The sequence below is a fragment of the Apostichopus japonicus genome, chromosome 16 (genome assembly GCF_037975245.1).
Source record: "Apostichopus japonicus isolate 1M-3 chromosome 16, ASM3797524v1, whole genome shotgun sequence".
Classification (NCBI taxonomy): Eukaryota; Metazoa; Echinodermata; class Holothuroidea; order Aspidochirotida; family Stichopodidae; genus Apostichopus; species Apostichopus japonicus.
This window is the reverse complement of record NC_092576.1, coordinates 14,257,422-14,284,036: the sequence shown is the minus strand read 5'-3', so window position 1 is coordinate 14,284,036 and position 26,615 is coordinate 14,257,422. Positions and strand designations below refer to the sequence as shown.

Below are 26,615 nucleotides of genomic sequence, written 5' to 3'. Positions count from 1 at the left end.
TATATATATATATATATATATATATATATATATATATATATATATCTATATCTATATATATATATATATATATATATATATATATATATATATATATATATATATATGAAAATAATATCGGAGAAAAATATCCGCCTTCACGATATCACATTGTGCACAGTACCTGCATTCCCAAAGAGGATGCATGGATGATGTTGGGTTTCTGGTTCTATGGTTGCTTACTTTTGGAGGGGTGAAGCTGGGGGAGGGGGGGTCAAGGTTTAAAGGCATTGAAGACTTGCCCCAAATCGCGTGCGGCCATCTGAATAAAGTTAACTTTCTGTTGCTTTCAAAAGACGTTTTTTTTTTTTCGTGTCTCTACAAATTGCAGACAGTATACCGGCTTGATACCAGCTTGTTATCTTTAGCCGGACCTGAGATGTCCATCGCTGTATCGTTTGTATTCTGTGCTGTGGGTATTAACCGCAGCTGTTTGTACTGACTGTACACTAGTGTCTAATTACCGACGGTAGCAAGCTGTGTGTGTATTATCTGGGGTCGATGGTGGTGTTTAACACTTCTGTTACACCTCATTCGAAACTAGGTCAAATTACCGGCATTACACGCTTCTTTTCGCGCGAGTCTTCATACCCTTTAAGCCGTACCTTCTATCACTGCATGGCCATGTTTGTTTGGAGAGGTGGGGATGGGAGGTAATAGTTGTGTTTGGATCTATTTTCTCGTACATAACTGAGACGATTGTGATCCAATGAGAGCACGAGAAACAGTGACAAATGCCGAGTTAATTGGACATGTCTATTTTGAGAATCATGGCACTCTAGGGCGCACCATAGACGTGGGTGAGGGGGGGGGGGGGCATGGGTTAATGTTGTCAACCATAATCTATAACGTAGATGTTTTACCAAAAGACTCCTTGTGACAAATGTTTATAGGGGGAGGAGGGAAGCGTTATAGGTAATTATAATAGAATGGGAGCAGTGGCGTAGGAAGGTACTTGGGGGGGGGGCTGAAGACTGATGGCCGGCCTGGGGGAGGGGTCTTAGGGGATGGGGTGTCCCATTTTTTTGCATTTCCAGGTAGCCTCAGATGCAATTTGGTGCAATATAGCACACTTCAACACCCACTCCATTTTGTAAACTTAATTTTGTATTTTCACCAGGCCTTAGATGCAATTTGGTGCTCCAAATGAGATTTTTTTTTTTCTCATTTGGAAATGAAAAAGGGGTTTTCTGACTTGCGAAGCGGGGGGCGGAATGATACTTCCGCCCCTCCACATTTTTCACTGGGGGGCTGGCGCCCCCCAGCCCCCCGGTTCCTACGCCCTTGAATGGGAGGTCAAACGTTAAAGCATTCGCGGCGGCCTGCGAACTGTCCCGGACCTCAGTCGAATGGTAGCATGACTTTTAAAAGGTAGTCAGTATAGGCCCAGAATTATGGCACACTATAATTTCTAGAAGTTTTTCAAAAAATTACTTTCTTGGAGGTCTTTACTCCCCAAATCGTTCTCAGACATTATTAAGGAACACACAAAGATGACTGAATGCCCCAGCCTGTGAGGAAAATGTCATCGAAGTTTGTAATAAAAACAGTTAAAGAATTTTGACCAAAGGTGACCGCCATATTTAATATCTAATACAGCATACCTTTAAAGGTAATTATATACATACACCAGTGCGGTTTTCGTGACAACCATGGGAAATGCAATGGCATTGTAAAAACTGTGTTTATTGATATATGGAATCCATTCTTTTTCACAATACTAAAAACTGCTGATTTGCAGTCAGTTAGGCTGTTATAACTCCATTGATTGATAAATCTTTTGATTGATAAATCTTTTGATTGATAATATGGTGTACAGTTACATGAGACAAAACTGTAAAAATGCACCAATAATAGTCACAATGGTGGTGGTTATATAGCCTACTCCGTGTGCGTCAGAGTACGGTAGATCACAGCCAGTACGTATATACAGTGAAAACAATTGAGAAGTCACAAATGTATTCATTCTGCACGTTGAAGTATAAATTGTTTGCTTTCCTCAGTATTTATAGATAGCTGTATAATATAAACCTGCGGTTGACAATATTTATTCCCAGACTGATTTGCGCATTCTGGATAACGTCGACGCGAGATCTCTGCAGATTAGAACTGACTAAACTGAGCCCCATTTACACCAACTGCAAGATGGGTAAGTACGTTGTACCAAGGGCGTAGGAACCGGGGGCTGGGGGCGCCAGCCCCCCCCCCCCCGGCCCCCAGTGAAAAATATGGAGGGCGGAAGTATCATTCCGCCCCCCTCTCTCTTCGCAAGTCAGAAAACCCCTTTTTCATTTCCAAATGAGAAAAAAATCTCATTTGGAGCACCAAATTGCATCTAAGGCCAGGTGAAAATGCAAAATTATATACAAAAGGGAGTGGGTGGGTTGAAGTGTGCTATATTGCACCAAATTGCATCTGAGGCCACCTGGAAATGCAAAAAAATCCAAAGGGGAGGGGGACACATACACTATACTTATTTGTCAATGGTTCTGATTTCAGCCAGAATCTCGACCAGGTTTAACTTTTGTACCGTAACTTTGAGATGTATTTAGTTGTTTTCCAGCACAGCGGTGCACACAGTTTTCTATAGTGGTTGTGCTTATAAGAAGGGCGGCGGAAGCACTTTTAATCTGGGGGGGTGGGGGGTACCGACATCAAAGGGCACTTTGCAGAAATTCGATTGGACTGATGCAGCCTTATATACCCCTTATAACTCTTATTGTATTATCTTATTTGCGTATACACATCACTCCATCAACCCCCCCCCCCCCCCCTCAAGGAAAATATGCATATATACTAGCACTGCAATATCCAATGTGCAAATTGGGAAACAAGGATTATGTTAATATCTTAACCAATTATCCCCATTCGAAATAGCTTTGAGTTTGACCCACAGAAATTCATTAAAAGTCAGGGGCGTGGCCAGGATTTGCAAAGTTGTATGCACGACTATCTGAGCGGAGCGCCACCATCGGTTTTTTGGTTTTACAAACCCCTCAGATGGCCGGAAACGGCCCTTCCCGAGTGTTCATTCTGGTTCCATGGCCTCTTGCTAACTTGAGACACCTCAATTTTTATGTAGAAAAAGGGCACATTTTTAACCTAAGGAAAAGTGGGGGGGCACGTGCCCCCTGTGCCCCCCCCCCGTTCCGCCGTCCTTGCTTATAAACCTTTATTATTATTATTATTATTATTATCTCTATAGGGGATAGACTGAGCCTATATCGTGAGATGAAAAGTCAACACTACATGCGTTAACTAAACTTTAATTTTCGGACTCGGGGTCAAACAATCAAGCATTCCCCACCCCCGTCCTCACAGCAAGTATTCTGACTACCCCTGCCAGTATAAAGCGCCCTTCTTTTTTAAACTATAAATTTCCTCCCTATATATATGTATGTTTGTATGTAGGTCTATGCATTTTAGATCCTCCTGCAAGCAGGAACTCGCGAAGAAGCCATCATTAGCTTATCAAAGCCGCAGGCTGACCGAAGTCAGTCTCTTAAATTCATATGTAACGTGCATGATTACGAATTGTCAATTGTCAACAACTCTGTAACTGGACGACATACATTAATCTTGGAGTGACTCGAACTCGGGACCTTATGATTGAAAGGCACCGGCGTTTAACCACTGAGCTAACACTCAGTCCTGTGTTATCATATTGAAATGCTAGCACTTCCTATTGTGATCTTCTTAACTGTTTTGAGAAGGGTGGGGCGCTAGCCATTTTGTCCCTCTTTTACTAGCGTGGGCTTGTATCCCCACCGCTGCCACCATTGTAAGGTGTGATTTGGTGTAACAATGCAGGAGAAGTGGGAATGCTAAAAAAATTGAAGTTTTAAATAGTAAGTCGTTGCAGAATGCTTCCGTGTGCCAGTCGACAGAAGATAATAATAGATTACATTTGTCTTGTAATAATATATATATACGTTTGAGGCGCATGCAAATAAGATATGAATAAACATTACAAAAGCATGAATAAACATTACGAAAGCCATTCACTCGTTAAGAACAACGAAGGGGAGTGAGTCAATTAGTTCCTAAAACCGTTGTGCGTTGGTAAACAGGCGCGTATCCAGGATTTTCTAACCCGGGGGGCGCGAATTACTATCTAAGCGGAGCGCCACCATCGGTTGGCGCGCAGCGTACAAGAAAATTTCTGGTTTTGATACCCCCCAGATCACCGGAAATGGCACTTCTCGGGCTTGAAAATGAGCAACCAGATGTAGACTTTTGCCTGAGAACCAAGTATTTCCCAAAAGTTTTTTGCCATCCATAACCTTTTTGAAGATTGTCACCAGTCACACATCATGTTCGACCTGATTGCATGTCCTATGGATGATTGCTTTTGTAGGTTATTCTACGTCACGGCCCACAATATCCGAAGCCCCCCTCCCCCCTCCCCCTTCCCGCAACCAAATTTTTCCCCATCTTTTTCGGGCACCTACTGAAAGAAAAATAAATAGCAATGAATAGCTTAAAAATGATCTCCTTGGTAATTAAAATAAAGTTGTAAGCTTGGCCGACATTACCTTTGTAAAAGAGAGTTTTGACATAAATGGATCTGTATGATTTTTCTCCATCTACATAAGACATTTGGTTGTTTACATAGCATCGGTATACTGTGCAACTTTGACGGACCGTGCGGTACACGATGCTATGCACTGTAATGACCGATGCTTGCTTATATGATATTGGCATTGATATGTTGAACGCGCGCTTCGCGCGCGAAAAATTTTGGCTTTCTTTTCGGGCAAGTCATTACAGCCCCCAAATCCAATTGGGCTCCTACGCCTTTAACTACACACATAGACAGTTTTTGAGGCTCTTCATCGTGGAACATGCATTTCAATGCTCACTGATATGATGTTTTATCTGCTCTTTGCTTTACAAATTCGAACAGGCGTGTAGCGAGTAATTGCCAAGGGAGGGGCGAAGCCTGTAGGCAAACTATCTAAGCGAAGCGCCACCATGAGTTGGCGCGAAGCGTACAAGAAAAATTTTGGCCGAAAATGCCTCCCAGACCGCTGGAAATGACACTTCCCAGGCCTTGTAAGTTGCATCTAAGCATTGTCTATTTTAAAATTACTAGCGATGTCATAAAGAAAATTTGCTCGGGGGGGGGGCGGTCGCCCCCCCGAGCCCCAACGACTCGGTCGAGTTCAAGACCAGCCACAGTTGGTTCCATATAGCACAATTGTACAATTGTTTAAGGCGTCCATACACACACACGCGTTATGATAGACCATATATAGTATTTATATAGATACATTAGTGAGAGAGGAAAGAAGGAAACGTCAAAAATGGAGTTGTCGGTGTAAGGGGTAGGGTGAGGCGCACACCCCCTCCGTAATCCTTGATCTGTCACTGGCTACCCTGTGTATATTATAGGGATCAGCGCTGTAATTATGACTGTTCCTCTTCTCTTCCCAAGGTCTTGGCTATCTTCTACTCCCTCCTTTTTTTCCTTTTTTTCCTTTTTCTCTCTTTTTTCTTTTTCTTCCCCCTTCCTTCCTCTCCTCCTTTTCTTTTTTCCCCCTCCTTTTCCCTTTTTTCTTCTCTTTTTTTCTCTCTCTTTTCCTTACCCGGGGGGCGCGCGCCCCCAACGCCCCCCCCTGGATACGCACCTGGTAAATATGTATCATAACACGTACGTAGACAGCAAAGGTGTATGACGGAAATATCAATAGAAATGTCTTTTTGGTTCTTTCTTTTATGGGCTTGAACATTCCTGTGGTGATGCTGGTTTTATGTATTCAGTAAGCCGACTGCCAAATACGTAGAAAGAGGTTTATGAATAGGCTTTCAAACTAGGCATCCTGTCAACTAAAGAAAGGTTATATATGTATATATATATATATATATATATATATATATATATATATATATATATATATATATATATATATATATATATATATACATATATATATATATATATATATATATATATATATATATATATATATATATATATTTATATATTTATATTTATCTCGACTGTTATTTTAGAAGGCTCTCTGTTAAAGTTTCGTTTTCGTGTTTGGTTCACTTTTTACACCAATAGCAGACGTGTCGCCAGGCTGGGACATGGCATAATTGTCCCCCCACCCCCCCCCCCCCCCCCAACACACTAATATGCCCGGTCTCCTCCTCCAGCCCCTTCTTTTCCAAAACTGACAACAGCGTTTTTCTTTGCATAATATTTTTGACGACAGCACAGGTATATATAGTGCCGTGTTAATGCACCTAAGTGTCGGTATCATAACAAAGCCAGCAGAAGCCATATATAACAATTACATATGGTAGTAAGCAATATAAGTAAAAACGTCTTCATCAAAGGTTGGCAGAGAAAGGACCATAACCCGGACACCCCATCTTTTAGAACACTATCACCCCATCCCGCCACCCCCTCAACACTTGTAGTATACGCACACAGATTATTGAGTGTAACAAGGACACGAATTAACGGGTCATGCAGCCGTAGAAGAATTAAACCAATTAAAAGATTCCTCAAGTTGACCCAAGACGACCTCATGCAGGAGCAAAGTTCAGAGGCAATTTTCGATCTGTTTTGTAGTCTAAATATGCCTCAGAATCCATCGTATCACATTAAGTCTGAACTCTTTTTTTGGGGGGGGGGCGGTGGGTCGAGAGAGGACCTGCAGGCCCCCCCCCCCACCCACCCCCTTCTCCTTCCCTGCATGGGATTCGGCTCCATTGTCCCATGGCTAAGCCATCTTTTCTACGTTTCTTTTTAAAGCCCGCCTAGAGATGACGACGGCCGAGTGTAAAGATGTTGATCTCGGAGCAGAGGTGAAGCTCTCCGCGCCGTCTTCACAAGCTCCAAGCGGCTCCACACAGTACATTACTTTCCGTAATGTGGATGATGGGGGAATATTGGATCAAGCTGGCGTCAGGTTCTTATATTTTCTATCCCTCTCTTTCTTACATTTTATTTAATATGTCACTTAATGTCAATTAACATGCCTTTATATATATATATATATATATATATATATATATATATATATATGTTTTAATTACTGGAAACAACAAACACGATACCACTACAAGCTATTTTTTTTAGCAAAAATCAACTCAAGCCCTGCCCACTAATAAGTATGCATAATATCACATTGCACATACATTATCACGTACCCGCTATTTACCAACACCCTTCACACAAAGTATGATTCAATTCTGAAAATGTTTACATTGGACCCTGTGACCTCATTAATATTCTTGAGATAAGCACCAACTTCAATAGGGCTCTTCTCTTCTACTCACACTATGGCGCATAAATGTACCGGTATACCAAGTATGACTTCAATCCAACTTGTCGTTGTTCAGTTACCGTGTTTACAAGCTATTTTAGTGAAAATTAACTTAAGCCCCGCCCCTGATAAATATGTATAATATCAACTTGAATATATATGTTACCATGTTCCCACTATCTCCCAACACATTAATACCAATTATGAATAAATTCTGACAATCGGTTGCGGTGATATTAGCATTCGGAGTTTTTCACGTTAAACCCCGTGGCCTCATTATTATTCATGAGATGAGCACCATGGTGCTCATCTGATTCTGCAGAATCAATAGGGTTCTTTTACTCAGTATGGCGCATCTATGTACCAAGTATAACTTTAATCCAACTTGTCATTGTTGAGTTATCGTGTTTACGAGCCAAGGGCGTCACATACACACACAATGTTTGTATTACATTCAGACCGAGGACCCCATTGTATTTTCCATTGTTCAAATCCACGTACCCTAACGTTAACAATACCTCATACAATAGAATTCTTCCGAGGACGTGGTGATTCTTTAGAAATCACAACCGAGGACCTGAAATTCTTTTGTTCAAGTTCTCGGTTAGAATACAAAACAAACGCAAACACACACACACAAACGCACAAACGCAATCACAATCGCATAGATTCATTGAACCATCGGTCAAGGAAACAAAAACAGGATAAATGTGAATAGGTCAAACCGCATTGAAGCGTGCAGTAATCACGTGAGGAGTGGTCACGTGAGGAACTTTAGAAAATACTTTAGACTTGGTTCGTGAAGTTTACATCTATACAGCAGTTAAAAGTTCATTTTTGAAATAACCAATTAATCACTTAATCAGCTGTGTCTTCTCTTTGACGGTGAACTGTAAACAGTATATTGCTTCAACATTGATACAGGAATGGCGATATTCTACAACGGATCAATGGCACTCAGCTTAAAGAAGTTGAAATAACACTCCTGCTGGAAATGATAAAGCAGAAACCAACTCTAAACCTGGTAAGTTATCATTCATCATCTGACATATCAATACTGACTGAAAGTATAAACGCAGAGCATCTAATGCCCGCGGTATTCCAACTTAATTTTGCTTGCTGGCGTCAATGTTTACCGTTATCATCTCTGCATCCTTTTCCATGCAGTCAACCCCGTCATGGGGGAAGAGTTCCACGGGAGGCCGAGGTATTTCCAAGTCCCTTTGAGGAAATTCCTATTTGATTAGGGGTGCTTCAAGGGGCAAAAATTGGTACGGTACTATATGTTTGCAACGTTGAAAGGCATTTATATGTTTAAAGGATTAGTTCAGGTGTCACAAATGTTTATCTTATATGAAAGAGGACAATAAAAGCAACCCAATAGTAAAGAAATTATTCAAATATCTTTTTCCGTTTAGGATATATTCAAGTTTAAAGTTCTATCTGATTGTGTAGAAACTGCTGAAATCAGACTAGCTGTGACGTCATATCCTCACATGAATTGTCTTTGTTATGTGATTAAAATATTTTGTAAGATTTTATGACTTACAACCAAAAGATACGTCAGGAGATCTCATATGTGTCAAGGGAAGTATTTGAGATTTAACATCTGAAGAATGTTTGATTATATTTTTTTTTTTTTGATTTGTGAAAACAAATGTAACTATTTTTTAATGAACTATATTGACACATGTTAAGGAAGTGAGGATGTGACATCACACCCCCACAGTTAGTCTTTCTAAACCAGTCATTTGCAAAGAAAATTTTGAAATCTTCAAAGTGTGATATCTCCTTAACAGAGAATGCTATCATGGTACTAGTTTCTTCACTATTCTGTTTGTCTTTTTAAGCTCTTTCATACAAGATAGACATGTCAGACACCTGAACCATTCCTTTAAGATTTTCCACCGTTCTTTTTTTCTTCTCTCTCTTCCCTGCAAATATTGGCATTTTGTACATTTTTCCGACGAAATGTTTAAGAGATACTGCAATAGCTTTTGGCGACTACGGAAAGGTTTACAACCCCCACTTGTAATAGCATCAATATTCGTGAGTGATATCGAGATAAATTGGTACGGTATATGTATGTATGTATGTATGTATGTATGTATGTATATGTGATCTTCCCGCAAGCAGGAACTCGCGAAAGAAGCCATGGAGGCTTGTAGACTCGCAAGCTGACCGAAGTCAATCTCTCGGCACACATCCATTTAACGTCCATGTCGGGAAATTGTTATTGAACAACACCCTTGCCAGACGACACACATTGCTGTCGGCGGGGAATCGAACCGGGGATCTCATGACTGGGAGACGCCGGCGTTAACCACTAGGCTATACACTCCGCTATGTGAGCAAGTAATACATTACATGCACGTTGCATATATCCTATACTCAGTCTCACAAGCTTAACACGTTGTATATATAGTAACTCTTTTAGTTTTATGATGTAATTACTCGTGTATATAGTCTTTGCCGCTTGTCTCCGCAACAAGATAAACGTTGAAAAAGTGCTCTAACGTTCTTACACAGCCAGTTGGGACAATTTCCTAAAGTAATGCTAATACTGTACCTCTCTAAACTGTACTCCAATATCATGCTCTCAAAGCACTGGTATTGTCAGTACAAACAGTTCCTAACCTTGATCTGATAGAAACATGATATTCATACTGCTCGTACTGACAATACGAGTGCTCCGAAGCGGGACATAACACTACAGTATAGAAAAAAAATTGTCCTAACTGGGTGTTCTTACATCCAAACTCCATACATATTGATGAAAAACGTGGCGTTCTTACATCCAAACTCCATACCGTTGATGAGAGACGTGGCGTTCTATGCATCCAATCCCATCATACACATATTCATGAATGACGTAACTTTCGTACATCCAAACTCATACATATTCATGAGTGGTGTATAGTTATAGTTATCAATTGCTTTCACATTGTCTTTTGTGTTGTTCCGAAGTGCTTGCCTCAGATAAGATTTTAGGAGACATATATCTTTCAATTTATTAGTTCTTTAACGTTCTTTGCCGCATAGTTGATCGTTGCATTTTGAAGCTTTCAAGTTGACCTCTTCCTTTCTTTAGTAATGTATTCTGTTTAGAGAGTGATAAGTAACGTTGTCAAAACACCAGTGGCTCTTCTTATGAAATGCTCGGATCTCCAAGTGTAGTTTGGACATGCCTAAAATGTGATGGATCCAACTATAGCTCTGTATTATTTGATCTACATTCTGTACAGACTCAAAATCGTTTTAATCATTTGGGCGATGACACAAATGAATCTGATCTCAGCTTTGACTCACTCAATTCGTTCGATCTGCCCAAAGGCCAACCAAAAGCAACCTCCTCACATGTGAAACCAAGATTAAACCCTTACCTTGCATGGACCTCGCCTACTTAGGATACTTAATGTAAACTGTCAGTCATTGGTCAAAAAGAAAGGGCCTTTCTATAACCTTATTGATAGTATTAAGCCAGACATCATAATAGCCACCGAAACCTGGTTCAACAGCAGTATTTTAGATGCCGAATATTTTAGCAACCATTTTACAGTCCATCGTAAATATAGAGGGAATGCCACAGGTGGGGGAGTCCTAACAGCAGTTAATAGCAGTTTCATCAGTACTCGAAAACCTTGAATCAGCATCTTCGGAGACCATCTGTGTCGGAATTAACATTATTTGGCTGTAATGATCATTGTATGTTGGAGCATACTACCGTGCTAAAATTGACGATGCTGTATCTCTCGACAGCTTAGAGTCGTCTCTCAGCAAACTTACTACAAAAGTAATAACCTAGTCCTCTTGGGTGGAGATTTTAACCTGCCTGGTTGGGACTGGAGAAAAAAATTCCAGGAAACCAAGATCTGCATACCCCAGTCTTCACCAAAGATTCAGTGAAATTGTGAATGAGGAATGGTCTGACACAAATTGTTCAAGAACCCACCAGATTGCAAAATGTATTGGACCTGATAATAACTAACAGACCATCACAAATAAATAGGACACAAATCTTACCTGGTATTAGCAATCATGAAGTTGTTTATACTGAGTTTGACATAAAACCCGCTCGTAGGAAAAAGCTGCCCAGACAAGTACCCCTGTATAAAAAGGCTGATTGGTCTGGCTTCCGCCAGCATGCTGAGAAGCTTGCAGATGAACTCAACAAAGCTCATTTGACATTAAATACAGAGTCTCTGTGGAACCTGTTCAAAAACGGTATCACCAATGGTATAGAAATACATCCCACACAGGCGTGTAAAAACTAGAGAATCCCAACCATGGATTAGCCTTGACCTAAAAAGGAAGACGAAATAAAGCCTTTGTAACCTCAAAGACGTCTGGGAGACTTTGTGATGAAAAGCGCTTCTTAAATTTAAAGAAAGAGGAACAAAGAGACCTGCGAAAGGCATACTGTGATTATATCTCTGACATCGTTGCTTCTAATACCACTGATCCAAACCCCTTTGACAGTATGAAAAGATTCTGGACATTCATAAAGCATAAGAGAACTGAATCTAATGGTGTTGCCCCTCTGAGAGGGCATGGAAAGCTGATATCGGACCCGAAACTAAAAGCTGAGACTCTAAATCGCCAGTTCCAGTCTGTTTTCAACAATGAGACTACTCTTAACTTAACAGCACCTGCTCGTCACTTCCCCGAGCTCCCTCACCTAAACATAACTGTCCCCGGTGTGCTGAAGCTCCTAAAAATTCTTAAGCCTGAAAAAGCTGCTGGCCCTGACAGCATAGGCCCAAGAATCCTCAAAGAACTAGCTGACGAAATTGCCGAACCATTGACAATAATATTCAGGAAATCACTGGCAGAAAGTCATGTCCCAACAGACTGGAGAAAAGCAAATGTCACACCTATTTACAAGAAGGGACAAAAGTATGATCCAGCAAATTACTGACCCATTAGCTTAACGTGTATTGCATCAAAATTATAATGGAACATATCATCTGTAGTAGTATTATGTCCTTTGCATCTCATAATGATATATTCTACGATCTACAACACGGATTTCGAAACAAAAGGTCTTGTGAAAGCCAACTCCTTGAATTTATCGAAGACGTCTCACATAACATGCAAAATGGACACCAAACAGATATCTGCGTGCTTGACTTTTCGAAAGCATTTGACAAAGTTGGTCATATAAGACTGATTGAAACGTTGAAGTGGTATGGAATCACTGGAAGCACCAACGATTGGATCAAAAGCTTATTGACTAATATAACTCAATCTGTAGTTTTAGATGGCGTCGCATCATCAAGCATTCATGTCACATCCGGTGTACCGCAGGGCTAAGTCCTTGGACCCTGCCTTTTCCTGTTTTATATAAATGATATCGCCCAAAATCTACACTCCACCACTCGATTATTTGCTGATGACACTATGATCTACATGGCAATGAAGAACGAAATGGATGCCAAGCTTATGCAGAAAGACCTAGATACCCTACAAAGCTGGGAAAAGAAATGGATGATGGAATTCCACCCCGAAAAATGTGAAGTCATTAGTATCACTCGCAAACGCAAACCAAAGATTTTCGCCTACACCCTCCATGGGTTGGAACTTAATAAGCACGTCCAGTTTATCAAATATCTGGGAGTTCACATCACTCACGATTTACGTTGGGATAAGCAGGTAGACTACCTCACCTCTAAAGCAACAGACGTCTTCAATTTCCTTCGTCGCAATATTAACATCAGAAATACCAGTGTCAAACAACAAGTTTACAGGACACTAGTGAGGCCAATCCTGGAGTACAGCAACACTGTTTGGGACCCTTATACCAATAGACTTGATATATACAATTGAAATGGTTCAAAGACGTTCTGCAAGGTTTGCCCTCCATCGTTACCACCGCACATCAAGTGTCGGGACGATGCTCCAAGATCTAGGTTGGAAACCTCTTGCCGAAAGACGTAGAATATCGAGGTTGACAATGTTCTACAAAATGCAGAACCAGTTGGTAGCCATTGATCCAGCACAATATCTTACCTCAAAGAACGATCAAGTTTCAACCAGATGTGAAAACACCCAAGCCTATCATAATCCACATTGTTCTAGAGACTATTATAGGATGTCTTCCCCCCCCCCCCCCCCCGTACTGTACGTGATTGGAACTATCTATCTGAGGAGTCTATTAGGGTCCAATCTGCTGAAGCTTTTAAAAACCTAATCCAGTAAGACTAATGTCCACATAGCCAACCTGTCAATCAAGTGCATGAGTCTTCAAAGATGAAGATAGCACTATATATACTGGAAAAAGAAGAGAGAAGAACGTGACTGTAGGTCTGTTCCTTACAGATAAACAGATCAAGATGTTTATTTATTATAACCCAGCCTCTATTTTGGGAAACCTTTCTGAAAAAGAAATATTCTCTAGTACAGTGTAACATCGTCTTGATCCAATGTGCACTGTTACAGTCTCGATGTTAGGCTAGTGTGCTTGAGAGTGGATCAAAGGTCTTTATTATTGGAGCCCCAGCCTTTATCTTGGACGACTTAGAAAGCCTACTGTACTATGTCACTGAACCTCTTCAGCATGACAACATTTATAACAACGTCTTGACTACATGATGACAACAATTATGATAACAATAATTTGTTTAGGCCTACTTGTACTTTAAGTGAAGACTTCAATACTTTTCACATCCTAGAAGGTAAGAAGAGTGGATAAGGACCCATTTTTTCACTTGTTCTTTTGTAAATTAATTTGCTTTCTTTGTAAAGCGCCTTGAGCAGTGACTTTTGTCTACTGATTTGGCGCTATATAAGTCTCATTTTTAATTATTATTATTATTAAAGGCGGTGGTATTTGAAGCAATGAGGCTTAGCAAATTGGGAGGTTTGGGATTCGATTCCCGGCCGGGTCAAAGGTAAGGTGCAGAGCTTTTCATCCAAGAGCAATCTACGGTTTTCCCATCTGAAATGACTAACTAAATTGAAAAGATTCCAAATTTGAGTTATAATGTTGAATTGGCAGCCACCCGACGTGCAAGTTGTAATCCATAAGCCCTTGCGGGTTTCTCCCACATTTGCTGTCGCCTCGTAAAAATAACTGCTGGTTATTGTTGGTTTCGATTATAATCATTACCTATGCAGTCATGCAGGCGGAGAGTGTTTGTATGTGTGTGGGCGTTCGTGTGTGTGTGTGACGCCTGCTTGTAAACACGGTTTCCCTAGAAGGAAAGCTTGGGAGCAATGTCGTTTTTGGAAGGTAGGTGAACCACATTGGGTAGAAGAACCCTGTTGTGTTTAGAGGAGGTCAAAGGTCATTTGAGGTCACCAGCGGTCAAATTGTGAAAACATTGTTAACGCGATATCTCAAGAAGGAAAGCTTGGACCATTCTCATATTGATTATGTAGTTGTAACACGTCGAGTTTAAGATCCCTGTTGTCTTTAGTGGATATCAAATGTTTTGGGGGTCACCAGAGGTCAATTGTGAAAACCTTGTAAACACGATATCTCAAGAAGGGAAGCTTGGGCAAATCTGATATTTAGTATGTCGTTGTAATACGTTAAGTTCAAGATGCCTATTGTTTTTTTGTGGAATTTAAAGATCATTTGGAGTTACCAGAGATCAAATTGTGGAAACTGTGTTTAATAGCTGCTTATTTATGATTCTGCTACATGTTTCACTTTGTTCATCACTTACTTTTGGTGGAAAAAAAGTTTAAATTTCATACTGCCCAGAAACATAATTTTCCATCGTAGCACAATGTATCTGCCTAAGTGCCTAACCTTTGTTCATAGACAGTATTCAATGATGTTGTAAATCTGTACTATGGAGATTTGAACAGCGATCATAGTGGCGAATGATTCGTGTTTTGGCGAGTAGAGTTTTAGTCACGGTCGCCAACTAGCGAGTACTTTTAAAATATGTTTCGAGGCCTGACAACCATTCAAACATGATTTCTCATGGTAGAAATCATAGATACTTGTCATAATTAGTATATGGATTTGCCATATTGAATACAGGAATCCTGTTGCTAATGAGGTCAAATATTTGAGGTCACTAGTGGTCAAACTCCGATAACCCTTTCACATGATCTAACGATGGGATTCATGGATACGTATCATATACTTGATGTGCGGATGCATCATATTGAGTAAAATACCCCTATTGTTTATGGTGGAGGTGTGTATTGCCACGCAACTAGTCGGATCTGGTTTTATCATGCCATAGAGTACGGTAATTGTTCATCAACATAGTGGTTTAGGCCATTTATATTGTAACAGCTATTTCTGGTTAACAAGCAGAAGTCTAGTGCAATGAAGCCATCGAAACCTCATTGCGTTTCGCATCCTGGTTATTATTATTATTATTATTATTATTATTATTATTATTATTATTATTATTATTATTATTATTATTATTATTATTATTATTATTATTATTATTATTATTATTATTATTATTATTATTATTATTATTATTATTATTATTATTATTTTCCAGGGTCTACAGAGATGTTCCCAGTTTCACACATATACGTCAATAATGATCTTTTTGGAACCGACTATAGTTGGTGAGTGTGACAGGATGCAGATCACGTGTTATACCTTTCCGCGGAAAAAGATCTAAAGTAGTTATTAGCACAACCTTGTAGCCTATATAGTTTACCCTAACTATGCCTCAGAATGCAACACTTGGCATCAACTGCCACAATGTCAGAACACACACAAGCACACATATATTTGTATTACATTCAGACCGAGTACCCCGATGTATTTTCCATTGTTCAAATCCAAGTACCCTAACCTATACAATACCCCATACAATAGAATTCTTCCGAGGACGTGGTGATTCTTTAGAAATCACAACCGAGGACCTGAAATTCACACACACACAAACACACACCATACTAGGAATGCCTACTCACAGTACCCTGTACAACGTTGTATAACACAACTACCCAAATATGTAAAATCTGACAAAATATACGAATTCTAACAAGGACACAGCAAAAACTATCGAGCTATGAAAGATAATATACGGTAACAAGTAAATATAACACAATTAAAATATAACACGAAACCTCTCCTGGCAAAACTGCAAACTTATCCCAAGTACGGCACTCCCATATGAGAGCAAACGAAGTAATAACAATACATACTAAATACCTCTGACCTCACAGAGGTGTGCCACCTAGTACAGAATGCCCATAAAGAACATTTGACTACATCTTTCACTCACAGCCCCCACTTCTTTAACTACGGTTTAAATATTATAACTGTTGAAATCGTATACCACTTTAAGATGAAGTCACTGAATAAAGAAATACTAGAACGTATATATATATATATATATATATATATATATATATATATATATATACGTATATATATATATATACGTATATATATATATGTATATATATATATGTATATATAAATATAAATATATATATATATATATACGTATATATATATATATATATATATATATATGTGTGTATATATGTATGTATATATGTATGTATATATATATGTATATAGCAACCTTTCTGGTTATTCACTTCAGATTCTTGTCCAACTCTAAAGAGGCTTTATCTGTACTGGAATGTGCCTGCCCACGAGAGACCAAGTGACTTTTGCAATTTCGATAAAACACGCTTCCGGTACAAAAGATTTGAAATAGTGAAAGTTAAGGGATTTTATCAGGGCGTTGAATACTGGCTGACACTTCAAACAAATACAGATTCAAATCAGGTTACGTTTTTGAGTGGCGGCGAGGGCACACTGTGTAAGTATCGCTCAATCAACACACGGATTTCAAAGTGAAACTAGCTCTATTGACTGCAACAACATAAAACCAAATTAAAAAGAAAAAAAGGAAACCTGACGGCAACTTCGGCACTTTGACGGAGCAGAGCACTAATTCCGATTGTGTAAAAGTGCACGCTTGTTATAACAGCTTTTTATACCCAGGCCAGTGGCGGAGCTAGGGGTATTGGTCAGGGGGGCGAGAATGGACTGTAGGGGCGCTTTCGACACTATCCAAGCTGAGCGCCACCACAGGTTGGCGCGGAGCGTACAGAATTGTTTTGAGTAACTTGGTGTTGACTTGGAGATCTATATGCATAAGTCAGATGGTAATGTTATGAAAAGTATATACCTTCGGTTTGACATAATTTAAAAACTAAAACGAAGGAGAAGAATATGTGCAATACACTAAGCGTTAATTGTATAAAGATTCCTGAAGCCTTACTTTTTGGTTTCGATGAATATCGTAACCTGTGCATTCATGATGGCGTATGTGTGCGTGCGTGTGTGTGTGCGTGTGTGTGTGTGTGTGCGTTTGTGACGCCCAGCTTGTAAACACGATATCTCAAGAAGGGAATGTTGGACCAACTTCATGTTTGGTGTGTAGATGTACCACATTGAGTACAAGAAGCCTATTGTTTTCTGTGGAGGTCAAAGGTCATTTAGGGTCACAATGGGTCAAGAAGTGAAAACCTTGTAAACACGATATCTCAAGAAGGGAAGGTCGAACCAATTCATATAGACGCACCACATTGAGTACATGAAGCCTAATATTTTTGGTGTAGGTCAAAGGTCATTTGGGGACAACAGGTCAAATCGTGACAGCCTTGTAAACATGATATTGCAAGAAAGGACAGATCTCATATTGGTTTGAAGATGTACCATATTACATTTAAGGAGCCTATTATTGCTTTTGGTTCAGGTCAAAGGTCATTTGAAGTCGGCAAATGCCAAACATTTACTTCACTCCCCTGTTACCTGTCTCTGCACACTAACACATCTTCCTAAACATAATATCGTAAGGGAAGCTTGGACAGATCGCATATTTGGTATGTAATTGTACCACATTGAGTACAAGAAGCCCTAATGTTGTGGGCGGAGGTCAATGGTCATTTGAGTTCATCAGGGGTCAGATTGTGAAACCATGTTTTACACAATATTTCAACAAGGACTGATGTCATATTTATTATGTTGATGTATCTATCACATTAAGTACAAGAAGCTTGTTGTTGAGGTCAATGGTCATTTCAGGACTGCCTGTGTCATTGTGAAATTATTGTTTGTCACATCGCACTGCTTTTCACTGTATTACTAATATCAAGTATGTTGTACACCATCACTATACATTACGTCAGATTCATGCAGAAAATAGGTGAATGTTACATAATCGAAACCACTCTGTATATTTGCATTCTGGTTTAAAAGTTTCCAGCGATTGGTGCATGTATATTGACAATTGCGCGCACGTGAGTACTATTGTTTCAGGAAATTCAACGAGAAACAGGCTTTCATGTAGCGAGTATTTATAACGGTTGGTCCATCAAACGGTCTTATTATCTAGCTCATGTCGATGTTACAAGAAGCCTATTGTTTTCTGTGGAGGTCAAAGGTCATTTAGGGTCACAATGGGTCAAGAAGTGAAAACCTTTTAAACACGATATCTCAAGAAGGGAAGGTCGAACCAATTCATATAGACGCACCACATTGAGTACAGGAAGCCTAATATTTTTGGTGTAGGTCAAAGGTCATTTGGGGACAACAGGTCAAATCGTGACAGCCTTGTAAACATGATATTGCAAGAAAGGACAGATCTCATTCTGGTTTAAAAGTTTCCTGCGATTGGTGCATGTATATTGACAATTGCGCGCACGTGAGTGCTATTGTTTCAGGAAATTCAACGAGAAACATCTTTCCTGTAGCGAGTATTTATAACGGTTGGTCCATCAAACGGTCTTATTATCTAGCTCATGTCGATGTTAATCATAGACGTATTATATGATTATCTTACTATGTCTAATTTTGTCTTTGCAGATGTATGAGCCTACTCAAAGAAAACGTGGCACCGATTTAATGTTCATAATGAAACAAACTTATGGCAAATTGTACACCATTTCAACTTGCGACGACAACCGTAAGAAGCAGGAATTTGATGATCTCGTTTGTTCTGCCATGCATGTTAATTTCACTATAGTCTATAGCAGGGTTTCCCTAACTTTTTCCCTCCACGAACCCCCTGTGGATGTCAGAGTTGTCCACGAACCCCCCAACTTTTCGAGACACGATCTGAGTCATTATTACATACTATAATACGCATAACGGTGCTTCGTAAAAGATCAAGTTCATAGTGTAGTATTGTGCTGTCATGCGTACACCAACTTCACCAAAGTCATGCGGCCTGTGTCTGTTTCATAATTCAGTTATTTATCACATGCACGGTACGGTACTACTATGGCAACATATGCGTATGGGACGCGAAAAAAAGTTTGTTGGATAGGTACGACTTTTGTACATTACTAAATTATGTGATAAACAGGCGCGTAGCCAGGAATTTGCCAAGGGAGGGGCCAAACTCTAGATTCGGCATTGCAAACTATCTAAGCGTAGCGCCACCATGATTAGCGCGAAGCGTACAAGAAAATGTTGGTTGAAAATGCCTCCCAGATCGCTGGAAATGGCACTTCCCAGGCCTTGTAAGTTGCATCTTAGCATTTTCTCCTTTGAAAATACTAGCGATATCATAAAAACATTAAAAATAAAATAAAAATATGCTCAAGGGGGGCGGCTGCCCCCTTCGCCCCCCCCCCTTGGCTACGCGACTGGTGATATATCAGATTTTAGTTGAACAAAAAGTACTCTAGTTTTGACTTACAGAAACGTCTCACGAGCCCCCTGGGATGGACTCACGCACCCGCTGGGGATTGATGCATCCCAGTTGTTATTATTAGGGAACCTCTGGTATGCAGAGTTAACTTCCAAAAGATGGAAACACAGTGTACGTTTGTAACGCGCACATTGAGATGGTCAGATGAGTTCCGTTACAAATTAAAGCTGTACACATGCACTTACTTAGACACAAATGCAAATAACTTGGGCTTTTGAAATCTTTCATTGTCGTACAAAGCTATCAGATTGAGATCTATTGTGTCAATTTCATAGATGCCTTGACCATAGGCAAAGGAGGCGGGGGGCTGGGGGGATGCAGCCCCCTCCCCCAACCAATTTTTTTTGTGAAAATTCGGGCAATATGCTGATAATTTTTCGGGCACCTACGGTACTGAAAGAAAAATAATTTGCAATGTGTTTTTCAATGGTTAAACTTATATTATTATAATCATTATTATTGTAACGACTTCCCAATAATTATAACCAATATGGAAGGGTAATAACACGGCAAATGATTGTATGTTATTGGCATGCATTGTAATAACCGATGCATGCCTATCTGATATGCACATTAAGATATTGATTGCGCGCGGAAGCCAAAAATTCTGGTTTTATTTTTCGGGCAAGTCGTTACAGCCCCCCCCCCCCAAAAAAAATCAAATTGGGCTCCTACGCCTATGGCCTTGACCACACTTAAAACTATTGTTAAAAACAAACAGTATCGTACACCAGTATGACAAAGAATAAATCTGCTTTGGGTGAATGATACAAGTTTCGTTAACGTTTATAATGTTCTTCTACTTCATTTCCTTGATAAATATATATTAAGGGTTAAATTTAGCAATTATAATTTTTCTTCTTTCGTCTCTCCATCTCCATCTCTATCCGCAGCCCATTATTTAACAATTGGGAACTCGATCCTCGACTCTCAACGGGAAGCTACATTGGAACCGCCAGGCAAAACTGTTACTCAGGGTTTCTCTATTGTCCCGGTTGACAAAATTAAGGAGTTAACTAACTGAGACAGACCCATGTGGTCAGGGTTGGACTGGCCCATCGGGAAATTTCCCCGGGGGCACATCTATATGGGGGGGCTCATGATCGCCGATCTATATTGAGTCCTTCTCATTCTTAGCGTGTGTTTCGACTCTCCACAGTATTGTAAGCTGCAAATATTGCAGTACATGAGGTAAAATGACATTTCTAGTTTATTCTCTGCCGGATTTGGAACGTTTACTGCAGTGTAGTTTGGTTGCTAAGGCGGCGGCAGGCCCCAGTATGAAATCGACAAGTAAAGCACGTTTTGCAATAGTTTTGTGTACAGATGTTTACAGCTGTGTATAGATGTGGCATATGATCCTGTATGGTTGTCATCATGACAAAACTTACACTCTCTAAATGCAGCATGATAGTTGTTTCATATATAATGTATACATATAAAACCAATATTTGACAATTATGCGGCCCCAGTTTAGGTGTCCCCTGATGGTTTCATCCTGACAAAACACTCTCTTAATTAATGCAGCAATGTTGTTTCATATATAATGTATACATATAAAACCAATATTTGACAATTATGCGGCCCCAGTATAGGCGTCCCCTGATGGTTTCATCCTGACGAAACACTCCCCCCCCCCAACCCCATCCCACCCAAGTAGCAAATGTTTAGCGATGCGACTGATTTAGAGTTTCTTGCATAACAAGAAAGTGATATTTAATTGCTTCTTTTTGTAAACGAAGAATGAACTTTCGCAATATTGATACACATATGAAAAGAGACTCCAAGTTTAGACTGTGTAATAAGTTGGGACAACACTGGTAAACGGTCTTCTTTCATGTATTTTACAGACATATTTTTGTTTTGGTTTGTCAGTTCAATGTGGTCCAAAATGCAAGAGTATAGTGGCATAGGAAACTGTTTGAAAGTATATAATCGCGGAAAATTGGTGGTGGCTTGTGAACGTGCTTTGCACAATGGTAAATGGGACTTTTGAAATATTCATTTTTTTTTCTCTTATCTCCAAATTTCTTATCTTTTGAAAAAAATTGTGACCAATTAATTTTGCCTTCTATTCATTTTTATACAATGTTAGCTATCGTATATGAAATTCTCGACTTGTTCCTCGAAATTTCAACGTTTTAATTTTCATTTCAGTTTTTCTTAGTAATAAATTTAAATTTAACATTGGTCAGCGTATGATCTCTGTCATGTTTTGGTATAATAATATTTTCGCATGTGTAAAAGTCCCCCTTTGAGTTGCTCGACACTATCTCCCTCACCCCCACCCCAAAAACAAAATATACAATAAAACTAGAAACCTCTCTGATGAACAATGGCGGACGAACCTCGAATCTTTGTAAAGCCGAAGACAAAACTGAAGCCCATCAACGATAATTCACAATTCATTATAAGCAAGTGGAGACATATAGATAGTAAATAAACCAGAATGCAAAATGCATTGAGGTTTCGATGACTTCAATGCACTAGACTTCTGCTCAGTTGTTAGTATAACCAGAACAAGCTGTTACAATAACACTATGGCATGTTTTGAAATGATCCCTTACCCCATTCACAACTAGTCCCAAAATATCAACCATGTCGGACCCTGTCAATGAGAGATATTGCTTGTTTTAATATTTTGGTTTTTGGCCTCTAAATGACCTTTGGTGACCTTCACAGGCACCAAAAAAAAAATAGGGCACATCTACTCAATGTGGTACTCATATACACCAAATATTACATTGGTCCAAGCTCACCTACTTGAGATACCGTGTTTACAAGCCAGGCGTCACACACACACACACACACACTCTCTCCGCCTGTATGAATGCATAGGTTACGATTTCATCGAAACCAAAAATGTCGTCCATAACGAGTTATACAAACGGAAGAACTTTATTTTTGACTTGATAAACGCAAAGAGGGAGGGTTGACAGTGAACGTTTTCTTTTCAGGCATGGGAGAGAGAGTGGGAGTGGTAGGAGTGGGGCTGGGGAAGGGGCAGGGGAATGGGTGGGTTTGCTTCGGTTAGTTTGCCAATCGGCGAAACCTCTGATTGCAAGTGCCGCCCCAACAGTCTCGTGACGTCACGGGGAGGGAGGAGGCAAGACGGTTAACACAACATCATCATCATGAGATAGCGACGTAGCCAGGAATTTGAAAGAGGGGGGGAGCACTTTTTGCGATTGATATGGATTTTCAAAGTTGTAGGCACGACTATCTGAGCGGAGCGCCACCATCGGTTTGCGCGGAGCGTACAAGAAAATTTTTGGTTTTACAAACCCCCCCAGATGGCCGGAAACGGCCCTTCCCGAATGTTCATTCTGGTTCCCTGGCCTCTTGCTAACTTGAGACACCTCATTCAATATCACTTTTAAACCCCAAAAACAAACGAGTTAAAATAGTACGTAATTCAATAATACATAATGTATTAAAATTAGCAAGGTACACAAGGGCGGCGGAAGCACTTTTAATCGGGGGGGGGGGGGGGCACCGACGTCAAAGGGCACTTTGCAGAAATTCGATTGGACTGATGCAGCCTGATATTTAGTACCCTTTATAAATCTTATTGTATTATCTTATTTGCGTATACACATCACTCCATCAATGCCCCACACCCCCCCCCCCCCCCCCATCTTAGTAGTCTTACTTTTCAACTTCTGATACTTGTAGATACAAAGATAGGCCAGAAATGTCTTTGATACAACCATAGCCAGTAATTGTCTTTGATACAACTGTAGCTAGTAAATGTTTATCGAAAAGGCTGTTTTGGAACTTGGAACGCCGATCGCGACAACAACAGGCAACAAAGTGCTGCAGCTCTATACATATAAAGTCTGTTAATCAACGATAGGCTAATTTGACTGTGGAATGTTCTCAACTGAAATTTTATCTGCGTAAACGGGTTCTTAAGTAGATGTTAAAAAACTGACAAGATCGTATCCTAGTCTTTTTCGGCGGGTAGAGTATTGAATGAAACGGCACGCGATATGAATGACAGCCTAGATGACAGAAGAATAGGTCACCTAATTTAGCCATAATCTTGCTACGTTCATTTCAATAGTTTTTCCTGTCTAGACTCTTAAACTCGTCCAGCAAGCTTATGGATTTGAATTATGGGTGTTTTAATAAAAAAGATAACTTGGCCAAAACAAGTGTAGGCCCGGGCCTACAGTGCTACATGCTGGCTACGCCCCTGATAGTTCTAAATTAGGATTAGATCTCTTACTGAAATATCGCTGACCTAATAAGGTGATCAAGAGTACAAGTTTTATGTAGAAAAAGGGCACATTTTTAACCTAAGGAAAAGTGGAGGGGGGCACTTGCCCCCTGTGCCCCCCGGTTCCGCCGCCCTTGAAGGTACATGTACAGAGTAGTCTTACTTTTCAACTTCTGATACTTGTAGATACAAAGATAGTCCAGAAATGTCTTTGATACAACTGTATAGCTAGTAAATGTTTAAGTTAGCCTAATAAGAGAAGGCGAGAGCTATCCGACGATTGCCATCTGATGCAAATTTCTCAAGTGTTTTCTCAACTGAAATATTATCTGCGTAAACGGGTTCTTAACTACATGTAAAAAACTGACAAGATCGGATCCTATAGTCTTTTTCGGCGGGTAGAGTGTTGAATGAAACTATCGTGCTACATACTGGTTACGCCCTGATCATATGATATCACTATCAGCAGATTTTGTTCCCTGTTTAAATTCTTTTACATGTTCTTTTACATAATATATCAGAAAGACAAACATACTGCTCTTTTACAAGTTTTCCAGTAGGATGATTCTTGTTTATTGTCCAATGTCTGGACTTTACTACATTTGACGAACTTAACTGATGGACAATATAAACTTTCATATTTTGTAATACAGCCAGATATGCAGTGGCCTAAAAACAAATATTGTTATCGCAGTGTAATAATTATTAATAGGAAGTGTGTATCACGTACGATTGCTACAGTAGCTTAGCTTCATAACATGCTGTTCGTGCAACAACTTTGGACGACTCATTGAACGAACGTTGTCGACGTTGTTGTGCATACAGTTCGTGACATTCCATAGAGTGCGGTTAGGTAGGCAATATGTATTTTATTACGCAGTGGCCAACTGTAGGCTTGTAATTGGCTATAAGCTAAATTTAGCTAATTGCATCTGCCAAACTAAGTAAGTAGTTGAATCAGTAGGCGTGAATGTTACTACGATTACAATCGAGTTAACGGAGCTGACGAGTATTCAATATCAAAAGAGCACTGACAAAATACCATGCTAAAAAAACGACAGTTTAAAAAAAAAATATCGACACTGAAAGGGGGGGAGCGGTCGCTCCCCCTGCTCCCCCCTCCCTGGCTACGTCCCTGTCATGAGAGTGATGGGTGACCTTATGACCTTGTCACCTTATTCTCGATTTTTCTTCCAAACAGCGCCCTCTCTTTCTACCAAAGCTGTAAGCTAACTCCTGACGACATGAGTGATGTCCACTTAACCGTGGGCGCGTATAACGAATTGATGCTGATTAATGATATAGTGGTAAAACTATCATAATATAAATATCAAAGGTTAATACGTATGTGATACATACTGTTCTGTTTTCCAACCCCATTCTCCAGTGGCGGAGCTAGGGGTATTGGTCAGAGGGGGCGAGAATGGTCTGTAGGGGCGCTTTCGACACTATCTTAGCGGAGCGCCACCACAGGTTCAAGGCGAGGAGCGTACAAAAAATTTTGAGTAGAGATACTCTCTAGATCGCCGGAAATGACCCTTTCCGGGCATTGCTAATTTGCAGATAAACGAAGAATAAATAGCCGTTAGAGCATTTTGTCAGAAAATTACACCAACAAAATGTGACAAATGTCAATAGGTAGATATGAGAGCAATAAAAAAGTCAATATTCGCGAATAAGTAAAAAGTACTTAAAAGCTGAAAAGGGCGCCAGCAGTCCATTTGAGTCCGTCAGGGGGGCATCCGCCCCCTGACTGTATGGACGCTCCGCCACTGCCATTCTCCCCCTATATGTTGCTCTTGTTTGCGGTTATGATCATATAGTTACAATCCAGTACATATCATGTTTTTTGTATCCGTTGGTTCTAACGAGTTCCTCATGTGGTTTGTTCTGACCATAGAAATTAATGTAGGGAGAATGACGTCATGCGACATATACTGAAGTCACCCATCCGACTTGTGGCGCTTTGCTTGTACGGCAAGAAAATACCGGCGCGTAATATAAACACACGTCTTTGACATAACTAAAGTGATATAGTTGACATATATGTATCACTCGGAATTGGTGATATCGTGTGCAGCGAACTGCAGTTTCACATGTTATTCTAAGGAAGCGATCGTAGAAGCAATTATTTAGGAGTCTAATTACTTTAGTATAGTGTCGTCTGCTCAGCTGCTGTATTGTTATTCACTAAACCTTGGATATAGTTATCCTTGGCCCCTAGACGGGCCACGGCTCTCCTTTCGGATGCGGTATGACTAAAGCCTATTGACAAAAATTATCACCAACTATATTTTACTTAAAAACTTAAAAGTGTATCCCTAACGATAGATCCACATGCAAGAATAACATGGGATGACGGTTATGATATCCTACAGGGACTTATCACTATACAATTCAGTACTAAGAAAT

General features: G+C 39.9%; 1 protein-coding gene across 2 annotated transcripts; it reads left to right on the top strand.

Annotated features, from left to right (window-relative positions):
• The first annotated feature begins 1,936 nt into the window (after positions 1–1,936).
• On the top strand, positions 1,937–22,110 carry LOC139982575 (uncharacterized). 2 transcript variants are annotated; one of them, XR_011798205.1, is made up of 7 exons: positions 1,938–2,188; positions 6,806–6,962; positions 8,244–8,343; positions 15,794–15,863; positions 16,859–17,080; positions 19,132–19,231; positions 20,875–22,110. XR_011798205.1 is itself a non-coding variant. In XM_071995490.1 (6 exons), exons 1-6 carry the CDS (start codon positions 2,185–2,187, stop codon positions 21,003–21,005), a joined length of 684 nt encoding a protein of 227 aa, XP_071851591.1. In that variant the 5' UTR covers positions 1,937–2,184; the 3' UTR covers positions 21,006–22,110. The 2 variants fall into 2 exon arrangements, 1 of the variants encoding a protein (XP_071851591.1); XM_071995490.1 differs by lacking the exon at positions 19,132–19,231 and having other exon boundaries at positions 1,937–2,188.
• The last annotated feature ends 4,505 nt before the right edge of the window (positions 22,111–26,615 follow it).

Coding starts and splice junctions, on each gene's coding strand:
- LOC139982575 (XM_071995490.1), top strand. Junction 6,963..8,243: donor TTGGATCAAGCTGGCGTCAG/GTTCTTATATTT, acceptor ACATTGATACAG/GAATGGCGATATTCTACAAC. Junction 8,344..15,793: donor AGAAACCAACTCTAAACCTG/GTAAGTTATCAT, acceptor ATTATTTTCCAG/GGTCTACAGAGATGTTCCCA.